Genomic DNA, 11,553 nt, shown 5'->3' with positions numbered 1-11,553 from the left:
TGTGTTGATCGCTCTATCGACATTCCTTCGTCGGCGATAACTTCTGAAGTGACAGACAGTGGTCTCTTCCTCGAACTGTGCCTTAATGCTTTTCCCATTCAGTGTCAGTTGTCAGGCGTACTCACGGAGGTTTGCATCTCCGGATCTCCCCAGCATGTTAAGCTTAGTCATGTTCCTAATGTTTTCTTACTTACCATTTTTGTTTCTTCACGCTCTCCTGTAGGAATTCCCCAGCAAGATGGAGGGACTCTGACGGGTGTCTACCAGTGCCTGCGTGTGGCAATGCTGTGAACCTGCATGCCTGGGGATCAACACAAATCGTTCTCAGTATAAGAGTGACTACGGATCTAACTTTTGTAACTTTTGTATGATTTTCACCTCGCCGCCGGCAGGTATTAAGAAAAGCCCAAGGCGAAATATGAAAGCTTTATATCTTCCAGTTGTCACGGCAGAAAAATATATATAGACACATATGTCGATGTGCGAGTCCTTGTCGCCACCGAGGAATTCACAACAATAAGAAAGTCACACAATATACAATCTGATTCCTTAAAAATACAAAGACTTCCTTTAGGGAAGACGGGCGTTAGTGCAGCCCGCGGGACGTGGAGGTGAATCACGCCATCAGGACATTGACGTGTGTGTGTGTGTGTGTGTGTGTGTGTGTGTGTGTGTGTGTGTGTGTGCACCCTGAACTGTGAGAGCGCCTTCCTCCGGGCACGCATGGGCAGGGTCGGGATGATGATTGAGATGGCGAGGACGACGATAAAGAAAACTAAGAGTAAAGTGAAGAGAAAGGAAGTGGAATGGATTGACTATTGATTGATGTCATCGCTCGGACAGATGGAAGAATAATCTAAACAGCCGGTGTCTCCAAAAGTGGTTTAGGTTTTCCATAGAAGGAAAAAAGTACAAAATCAAAAGAAAATTGAGAGAAGACGATGCGTAAAACACGAACTCCTTCAACAGGAAAAGTTACTGACTAGAAAAGAATAAAAGTTGTTTGTCAATGTCGCCAGCGAGGCACAGAGGAAGGAGTAAAGCCAGATTGGTGTGTGGCTTCACGCGACAAACGAGCTACAAACACCACCACGGCAGCTCAGCGTCTCGCCTGCCCACTGCTGCCCGGATGTGTCGCAGGAACACATACGGGGGAGCGTGTCTGCAAGACCCAACACCAAAATAACTACATTACTATTGTACATACCTCATCAACATCATCATCGTATCATCACCATCACCATCGTCATCATCATCATCATCTCCAGTGTAAATATAAGGGTTGTCCCCTACGCACCTGATCTTCCCAGCAGCTTCACGTGCGTGCCCTGCGGCGCGCTATAGAGGACACCGCCTGGGAGCAGCAGAAGGACAGGGCGGACATGGCGGTGTGTCTCTCTGACCGGCCGGACTTGGTGATGATGAGCACTAAGCCGATGAAGTAGAGGGTGAGCACCACGCCCACGTACCACACGGCGTGCTGCTGCGCCACCTCGTGCATCCGAGACACCTGCTCGTGCATAAGTTGCTGGTGGGGGATGGCGCTGGCGTTGCCCTGGCACTGGCACCACAGCACATCGTACGGCACGCGGTACATCTGCGGCACAAACAGTCTGCGGTCAGTCAGTGTGAAGCGGCCTCCGTCTCTGTTGTCTTGGAGGATGAAGTGAATTATGTAAAGTCCATATTAAGACCTATCAAAGCTCGTGCCTCTCTTTGGTGGTGGTGGTGGTGGTGGTGGAAGCTTACCGTACCTTTTGAAGAATGCACATACACACACATTACCGGGAAAAATATTAAAGCTACAGTATAAAGATCAGCAGATGTTCGTCGAAGGAAGTAATAACCTGAAAATGAGCATGATTATCCACACCTGGGAATGTTCATGGTTCTTCCACTCCTTCACGCCTGACAGCATAAACACCCTTGTCCTGGCGAAGCACCATCAACGTAAACAGGAAGGGGGCCACGGGGCTCACAAAGGGCGGGGAGAAGAGGGAAGGAAGAGTGGATGTATTATGCTCTACATGATATTTTTTAATGGTTTATTTATCTATTTCAATTCTTGGTTACGCTGTGAGTAGATACGAGTAAAAATATAGGTAGATAAATAGATAGATAGAAAGTAGATAGATAGATAGATAGGTGAGTGGGTAGGTCGGTAGATAGATGGATAGATAAATAGATGAATAGATGGGTAAAAGATAGATCGATATTTAAGTAGATAGATTGATAGATAGATAATTCATTCACTTAGAAAAAAATACTTTGATAACACAATATTGAGTCCAAATTAATACTTCATCACAATATTGCACATTTACATACAAAACAGATTTCAATGTTACCAACCACACACATGAACACACACCTGAATACACACACCTGTCCTCGGCTGCCTCAGGTGTGTGTAGGCGTGAAGGTCTGGTCTACCCTCCTCTCTTTCCTCCCTCGAGACAAGGAAAAGACAACGAAAACTGAAAAAAAGGAAAGGAAAGGAAAAGTAAGATAAGAATCGTCCATCACTTTCCCCGCGGGAGAGGAGGAGAAATGCAAACAGTAAGAATAAATATAAGAGAAGATAAAAGAAGATAAGAAGCTCAGCACTACACACAAGATGGAAGGAAAAGAAAAGAATAAATACAAAGAAAACACGACAAATAAAGAAAGCAGACGAAAAATAAAGAAACGAGTATACACACATGCCTCTATGGAGATCAAAACGAAAACACAAGATATCGACGCACTGATGTAAAAAAAATAAAAAGGAAGACAAATACTAAATCCCCTTATCTAATCTTCTCCGTTTCACCATTAGACCTTATCTTTGTATTCTTCACCTTCCTCCTCTTCCTCCTCCTCCTCCTCCTCCTCCTTACTCAGTCGATTTTTTTTTTTTTTTTTCGTAGTTTCACGGCGTCTTTTCCGTTCGGTTTGTTTTGCTGTGTTTTGTTTTGTTTGGGCTGCCGTGTGTGTGTGTGTGTGTGGTGCGTCTTGTTTTGTTGTTTTCCTGAAGGACATTGCGCTCGGTGAACGTCATTTGTCTTCTTGGCTTGTTGAGTTTCGCCTAATTTGTTTTGTCTGTCTTCCTGTGAGAGGTGAGAGAGAGAGAGAGAGAGAGAGAGAGAGAGAGAGAGAGAGAGAGAGAGAGAGAGAGAGAGAGAGAGAGAGAGCGAAAAAGGATGAGAAGCAACAAGAGTGAAAGAAAACAAATCAGGGGAACGAGAATTGAAATACGAGAAGGAAAAAAAAAAAAAACAGGAGGAAATGTAAAAAGAAAAGAGAAGATGGAGGAGAATAAGGAAGAAGACGAAAAAGATGCACAACTTAGAACCTATAACTAATTGTGTTTACTCGTCTCCTGGTCACGTGTAAGCGAGGTGACGCAGGAAGGCTTAACGTGGTCTCCTAAGCAACGTTGAGGCGCGGAGTGTGTGTGTGTGTGTGTGTGTGTGTGTGTGTGTGTGTGTGTGTGTGTGTGTGTGTGTGTGTGTGTGTGTGTGTGTGTGTGTGTGTGTGTCACTTAGAAAGCACCCTGAACCTGGAAGCCCTGATCTGCGTGGGGTATAAGGGACCGAGAGAGAGAGAGAGAGAGAGAGAGAGAGAGAGAGAGAGAGAGAGAGAGAGAGAGGTAAGAAAATATGACCTAGCAAGAAATGAATGTTTTGAAGCGAAAAGCAATAGGGGGGAAAGAAACAAAGAAACTCACAAAAAGATGTAAAAAAAAAAAGATTAAAAAAAATAGTTATAGATACGAAATGGAAAAAAAAAAAATAGATGAGAAAGAGATGGAAAAAAAGTTTCGTGTTATGCATATCGCTGACAAGAGGAAGGTAAGAAAAAGAGTCGTCACATTACATAAGCAACTGGAAGGGCGTGTGGAAGAGAGAGAGAGAGAGAGAGAGAGAGAGAGAGAGAGAGAGAGAGAGAGAGAGAGAGAGAGAGAGAGAGAGAGAGAGAGAGAGAGAGAGAGAGAGAGAGAGAGAGAGAGAGAGAGAGAGAGAGAGAGAGAGAGAGAAGGTAAGAAAATATGACCTAGCAAGAAATTAATGTTTTGAAGCGAAAAGCAATAGGGGGGAAAGAAACAAAGAAACTCACAAAAAGATGTAAAAAAAAAAAGATTAAAAAAAATAGTTATAGATACGAAATGGAAAAAAAAAAATAGATGAGAAAGAGATGGAAAAAAAGTTTCGTGTTATGCATATCGCTGACAAGAGGAAGGTAAGAAAAAGAGTCGTCACATTACATAAGCAACTGGAAGGGCGTGTGGAAGCTTTGGTGTGTGGCTGCAGTGGAGTGAAAGAGACGATGAGGAAGATTTTTGTGGCGTGACACTGACGATGTGGAGAAGAGAGTAAGATGGTGAAAGGGAGAGTGGTGGAGGAATAAGGAAACAAGTATAGAAAGGTAGGATGGTGATCATGAAGTAATTGGTATATGGAGGAGTATGGGGAGAAAGAGAATGAAATAGACGTGTGGAGTGAGAGATTGAAGGAAAGAAGTAAGAATATGAAGATGAACCGTAGAATGAAGGAGAATGAAAGAGTGGGCGAAGGGAAAAAAGTGAAAAACCTTGAGGATTGAAATTAGAATGAGAATGAAAGGAAGAATAAGAAAACACGAATGTAAAAGAGTGCGAAACTGATGGAGAAACGAGGCAAGTGTAGTGGTGGAGGAGGAGGAGGAAGAGGAGGACGAGGAAGATGCTTCAGGGAAACTCAAGGATGCGTAGCAATTCGAAAGCGGAGGAGGAGGAAGGCGTGTTTGGTCTAGTCCTTCCACGTGCTTCAAGGATTTTGGTGGCGCTGTGGTGTTGTGTGGTGTGGTGTGGTGTGATGTGGTGTGGTGTAGTGTGGTGTGGTGTCGTGTAGTATAGCTTAGTGTAGCGTAGTATGGCATGGGTGTGGTGTGGTGTGGCATAGCTTAATGTAGCGAAGTATGGTATGATGTGGTGTATCTTTATGGTATGGTGTGGTGTAGTGGTGTAGTAGGTTTGGGTGGCAGAGAGGGAAAGATGGTGGTGGTGGTGGTAGTGGAGTGAATAGAGTCAAGTTTCCCGGAAGTAATGAAAGGAAGGAGCGAAGAGAAGGAGAGGGGGTATTGATGTATCCTTTTCTTTCAGTCCTAGGATTGGAAATATGAGGGTTGTTGAGGCGTGGTATGACACAAGCTGGCGTGGGAGGACAGTATTGAGGCCATGCTGTAAGGGGTGGGAATATCAACCCCTTCAATACTGAGACGCATTTTTACCTTGATTTTTGGATATGACTAGACGATTTTATTTGTCTATGGAGGTCAAAAGATTAATAGCTAAAGTCTTTACTATTCTAATTTCAACATATATTTATGAAGCTGTATAAAATCGCCAAATAACCAGAATGAATATAAGAATGTGTTATGGTGCTGAAGAGATTAACCTGTTTTGCCTCTGCCTGGGATGCGTGCCAGGAAGGTGAGGTGTTGTTAATATTTTCTCTCGCTCCATTTCCTCTTCTTCCTCGTGAATTTACTTTGTGTTGATTTTTTCGAAGTCAAAACCCATCAAAAAACTCGAGATGCAGAATTTCATATGCATAGTGAATTTCAAACTCCTGATACACACACACACACACACACACACACACACACACACACACACACACACACACACACACACACACACACACACACACACACACACACACACACACACACACACACACACACACACACACACACACACACACACGGCCCGGTAGCTCAGTGGTTAAAGCGCTGGCTTCACAAGCCAGATGACCGGGGTTCGATTCCCCGGCCGGGTGGAGATATTTGGGTGTGTCTCCTTGCACGTGTAGCCCCTGTTCACCTAGCAGTGAGTAGGTACGGGATGTAAATCGAGGAGTTGTGACCTTGTTGTCCCGGTGTGTGGTGTGTGCCTGGTCTCAGACCTATCCCAAGATCGGAAATAATGAGCTCTGAGCTCGTTCCGTAGGGTAACGTCTGGCTGTCTCGTCAGAGACTGCAGCAGATTAAACAATGAACACACACACACACACACACAGCTGATTTATTGTTCTGTGCTTCCTTGCAATGAGTCCAGTTAGCCGAGGTCGGGGATTGTGTCGCTTTCCAGGGCTTTACACTAATTTTACTATGGACAACATCTCCCTGTGATCTTCCCTACTGTGATGGTCTCAATACTGGTCCCCTCTTATTGTCTGTAGGTTTGTTTCTCTCTCCCACCAGATTTTATTCATAGGGTCCTATATACCGGAACACTTCTGGAGTCTAATTGGAAGTAGACGGATTATTAATGGTTTGATATGGTTGCAGTAAACAAATTCAAAAAAGCTCTAGTTGAAGTTGCACAGGTTATTAATCCCTTGAGTACCATGACGCGTTTCCATATTCATTCTACTTACTTATTTGGGTGATTAAAATAGTGAAGACTGTGGCCATTAATCTTCTGACCTCCAAAGACCCTTAATAGCGTCAATAAAATGGTCTAATCTTACACAAATCTTAAGGTAGAAATGTGTCTCAGTATTGAAGAGGTTAATCGTGTCTTTTTTTTATGATTCTACTTACATGTTCACAAGATTTCCACGTTATTGATAGGAGAACCCGGCTAGTCATCTCTGTGGTCTTTGAAGATAGACGTGGTAAGAGAACGAAGCCCCTCGAAATACATGGCATGGTAGGAACGTTTTAGGAGTAGGTACAGTGGAACCATGCGTGCTTTGGGGTCCGCGAGGTCTCCAAGCGCACGGGTTCGAATCCTGTCCACGGTCCGAGTGTAGGTTGGGCTTCCTTACTCGGGGCAATGGTTTTCTAGCGGGTGGGCTTTGAGATAGGAGGTACCCCAAAAAAGTACCCCCTTTAGCCCATAAATTCCCGTGAAAAGCCCACATGGTATAAATAAAAAAAAAAAAAAAACTTCTTGCAGCTTTTCATAATTAATTTCAAAGACCGCAGATATTATTAGGCGGGTTCTCGTAGGTATTTTTCCCCATTGATGGTGTAGAATTTTTATTAAACACGACTGAGATCATTAAAAGCTGTCGTGCAAACATTTCCAGGACCTGCTAACTGCCAAAGAAAAGGACGCGCATAGAACACGAGCCTTTTTGTTTTCATTTTCTTTTGTTTTAGATATCTTTGTTTTCTTTTGTTATCATCGTTTTTCTTCTTTTTTTAATTAGGACACCATACTTTTCTTTAGTTTTAGATGAATTTCCGTATTATTTGGTTCTGTAGTATATGATTACGATATGTGTTTTTTGTGGTCAGTGTTTATCTATTTCCCTATCTCTCTCTCTCTCTCTCTCTCTCTCTCTCTCTCAGTGCCATCATTGCAGGTACTCTCGGATATTATGTGGATCAAGGCATACGCGAACAACATTTCGTCTATTCGCTCGCTTTATTACTTCTGATGAGAGTTTCTTGCTCCTGGGAGTGGGTTGGATGAAAATTCCGGCTGCGACTTAGATTCCATTAGCAACACACGTGAGCACCGTCCAAGTATTGCTACGAACGTTTTTATCAGTGAGCTTAATCTATTTTCGTTTTCGTAGTCACCTTTTTCCTTCTAGATGTCCAGGTAGTTTGATTTGCTGTCTGTATTGAAGAAGTATGTGTAGTGTCCATCATGTAGTAATGTAATATGTTAACTTGAAAATTGTCGGCTCTTTTTCACACTCAGTCACGCGTAAAATCTATACCACGTAGCTGCAGCGTTGGTCTGTTCCTAGTGTGTCATCTCTCTCTCCTACGTGTTTTCCGCCGTCTGTTATTGAGTGTACGTGATAGATGAGGAAGTGGCGTCCTTTCCTCTTCTTTGAGTCTGCGATATATGCTGTATGTTTTTCTCTTACATGTGTAGGAAGCTGTTCAATAAAAAAAAAAAAAGAAACGCTCCTTATTCCTGCTACGAGAATGTCAGTTTGCACAAAGCTTCAGATGAATTGGCGGCGTGAGTTACGGAGGTCCCCTGAAGCCTTTGTTGTGAGATAGTGCAAGCCCTGGATTACATTTCATTGCTACTTTACAACAAAATGTCCGCTGTGTCTCGCTGAGCTTTACTAACAACATAAAACTTTTTATTGTCGTGTTCACCACCACCACCACCACCACCACTACCACCACCACCACCACTACTGGTAGCGTATTCTTTTCTGAGGCCTTTCACTGTCAATCTCGTCCTTTACTAATATTTAGAGGATTGTAAACAATGGTTTGCATGGAGAGTCAAAATAAATAATTTTGTCATTTCTGTTGTCAAAGTGTTTGCTTATACATGAGTTTTCGACGACTGGCAGCCACGTTCACGCGTTTAAAAAAAAAAGATGTTATTGGTTACGTTTTGGCCACCACCACCATTACCTGCATTTTCTTTCTTCAACGTTTATCTGCCAAATAGTCTCTAAGGATACTGATAGCACAAAGATACTTTTCGAAGATCACCTTGATCATATCTTTCGCCACCACCATCACAACTCTTCCATGCTTTCTCCTCGCAGCTCAGCAGCATTGGTGCAACCTAATTCTTGTCAACATGCCGGAAGCGATAATTAAATTTGATCCCAGAGGCTTTCATTAAATTTGTTGTTCTCTTTCCTAACATGATATTATAATTACCTTCTCTCCTTTGTTTCCTCCTCCTCCTCCTCCTCCTCCTCCTCCTCCTCCTCCTTCTGCTCCTACTTCTCCTCCGCCGCCTGCTGCTGCTGCTGCTTTACTTTTATGTCCTCCATGTCTAGTTAGTTTGCCCCCGGACCCTGGAGACAACGCATCAGAGTTCCCGGAATGCTGACTTTCTCTGCTCTTTTTCATGGCTGTGATAGTTTTAGCTTCCAACATATTTTACATACGAACTTAATGTGTTCTAACCTACCATAACCTAACCTAACTTAACCCAACATACATAAACTTCACACAGGAACATTCCGGTAAAAGCATCACACAAAATGATTCCCTCAACCAAGCATTGCGTAACCTGACCCGATCTGACCTACTTTGTCATCAAGGGAATATTTCCGTTGGAGAACCTTGGTGAAATAATGCTGGGAGATGTTTGTTCTCTGAGATATATTACGTCGGGTCAAAAAAATGCGGCCACTTTAATAGAAGTCAACGCTCACCGTACTGGAGCGTGGGCGGCGGAGAGAACTGCACCAGTGATCAAGAATAACTTAAGGCTAGTATACTTCAAAGAGAAGTCATAGAAAATAAATTGTTATAACTATTACTGGGTTTACTAACTATTTGTCCTTCCTTTACGTCTTTACTGACACGTGCATGGCTCAGAGGCGCGTCTGTAATCTGAAACACTTCTTTTCAGACCAACAATTTCCAAAGACTGCAGTTCAAGTTATGCGCGTTTTTAGGAGTATCTTTATGGTTCTAGTGTCATATTAACAAGATTTTTGCATTATTAACCGGAGAAACAGCCCTGAGACCCCGTCTAATCCTCTCTACGGCCTTTGGAAATTATCGTGGTGAGAGAACAAAACGTTTCTGAAATACCACATCTTGACACTCCCTTGAGCACTCACCAGAATGACTAATCTCTGACGCTTTGCGGTAGGTAATCAGTTTGCTTACTTCGCCTTGGTCATGTTTCTCCAATTTAAGGCATCAAGAGAAAGAGAGAGAAAGAGAGAGAGAGAGAGAGAGAGAGAGAGAGAGAGAGAGAGAGAGAGAGAGAGAGAGAGACAGACAGAGACAGACAGACAGACAGACAGACAGAGAAAGTACACATTTGGTGGTAATTTTTTTTATGAAGTTTTCTTTCCTTTTTATGTTGTTTTCAGGGAAAACAACCTTCTGTGGAAATAATGAGCCGGACGTATTAGAGAGAGAGAGAGAGAGAGAGAGAGAGTACTATGTGTCTTTTGAGTAAACTTTTCTTTGATCTATGAGGAGGAACAAGAGGAGGAGGAGTAATAAGAGGAGGAGGAAGAGGGGGAGTGGCGAGAAGAAGAGAAAGAAAAAAACAAAAGGAGGAGAAGGAGAAGAAGTAACTGGAGAAGGAGAAGGGGGAAGAATAAAAAGAAGAGAAGGAAAAAAAGAGGATGAGTACCAAGAAAAGGAAGAAGAAGAAGAAGAAGAGTAACAAGAGCAGAAGTAGGAGGTGGAAGAGTGACAAGAGGAGGAGGAAGGAAGGAAGAGTAACAAGAGGAAGAAGAGGAGTAACAACAGGAAGGAGGGCAGATGGCGTGTTTCCCCACTGCTGTCCCAGTGTTGAGTGGCGCTCTTCTGTCACCGCACCCTCCCCCAGGACCTCACAGCAGTCCCTCCCAGATGGCAGGTCCCAGAGGCTCCCAGCAGTGTCATGTCCCCTTCAGGAGGCAAGACACACGACTGATTCCTCTTCTCCCCTTCTGTCGCTCCCGTTTCTTCCCTCCCCTCGCTTCCCTATCATTCCCTCCCTACCTACCTTATCTTTTCCTCTCTCTCCATCCTTCTTTTTCTCTATATCCTTCTCTTCTTCTATTCTTCTCTCCCCTTTCTTCTGTTATCTCCTTCTCCTCCCTTCCATTTTTTTTTTCTCTTTCTTTTCTCTCTTAGTCCTTCTTTCCCATCCATCCTAGTTCTATTTTTCTTGCTTCCCCTTCTATCATCTTTCCTTATTCTTGCGTTGCTTTCCGTTTTTTCTTCTTTATTCTCTTCCTTTCGCCTCCATTCTCATATACTTAATTCCTACCAACTTTCTTTCCTGTCCATCTTTTCTTCTTATCCTGTTTTTCTAATCCTCTTTGTGTCATTCCTCTCTTCCCTCCTTCCTGTATCACTTTCTAGCACATCTCTCTCTCTCTCTCTCTCTCTCTCTCTCTCTCTCTCTCTCTCTCTCTCTCTCTCTCTCTCTCTCTCTCTCTCTCTCTCTCTCTCTCTCTCTCTCTCTCTCTCTCTCTCTCTCTCTCTTTCTTTCTTTCTTTCTTGTTCCCGTCCTCTTTTTCCTTCTTTCTTTTTGCATTCTTTTCCTTATTTCCATTTTATTCTCTACAATCCCTTTCCCTCTTTCCAATCTTACGCTTTCCTATTCTTCTGGCTCCTTTTCCGTTAGGTTTTCCGTTTCCTTCCTTTCTCATACATTATTTTCCCTGTTTCCCCTTTCTGTCACTCTATTCTATTTTCTCATACTCCTCCCACTCCTTCCTATTCTTCTGGCTCCATTTATGTCATCCTTCTCCTTGCCTTCCTTTTGTGTTATTCTCTACCTCTCTTCCTCCCTCCTCGTTTCTCTCCTCTCCCGACCAGAACCATCACAACAAACGACAGACGCTGCTCAGCATTTTTAGGAATACTGCAGTGTTGTCGGGACTTTCTCCAAGCGGACCCGGGAATGGCTCTTGTAAATATTCTTGTTTGTGACTTGAGCTTCCTCGTTCGGCCTGGAGGAAGGAGGATGACTTATGGTGCAGCCCGTGTTTGTCTTTCCGTATTCATTTGAGCAGTAGTTAGCCATGTTGTGTTTTGTTTTGTTTGAGTTGATTTGTGTGCTTATTGCTTCCCCGCCCGCTTTTGTCTATCTGCCTGCCTGCCTGCCTGCCTGCTTCGGTAACTTTTAAGTGT

At 43.4% G+C, this 11,553-nt stretch overlaps 1 protein-coding gene across 1 annotated transcript; it reads right to left on the bottom strand.

The window, feature by feature from the left end:
- Positions 1-411: 411 nt before the first annotated feature.
- On the bottom strand, positions 412-2,129 carry LOC123508098. Its single transcript, XM_045261550.1, has 3 exons — positions 1,874-2,129; positions 1,298-1,597; positions 412-1,162 (listed from the first exon to the last, which is right to left on the bottom strand). The coding sequence occupies exons 1-2, from the start codon at positions 1,916-1,918 to the stop codon at positions 1,316-1,318; spliced, it is 327 nt and encodes a 108-aa protein (XP_045117485.1). The 5' UTR covers positions 1,919-2,129; the 3' UTR covers positions 412-1,162; positions 1,298-1,315.
- Between the last annotated feature and the right edge of the window lie 9,424 nt (positions 2,130-11,553).

The sequence above is a fragment of the Portunus trituberculatus genome, chromosome 24 (genome assembly GCF_017591435.1).
Source record: "Portunus trituberculatus isolate SZX2019 chromosome 24, ASM1759143v1, whole genome shotgun sequence".
In the NCBI taxonomy this organism is placed as follows: Eukaryota; Metazoa; Arthropoda; class Malacostraca; order Decapoda; family Portunidae; genus Portunus; species Portunus trituberculatus.
The sequence above is the reverse complement of the archived record's forward strand: the minus strand, read 5'-3'. Positions and strand labels throughout refer to the sequence as shown.

Bases quoted from the DNA above. Each gene is read 5' to 3' on its own strand.
- LOC123508098 (XM_045261550.1), bottom strand. From the start codon at position 1,918: ATGCTGTCAGGCGTGAAGGAGTGGAAGAACCATGAACATTCCCAG. The intron at 1,598-1,873 runs GTGTGGATAATC...TTTGTGCCGCAG, and splicing joins AGAACCATGAACATTCCCAG to ATGTACCGCGTGCCGTACGA.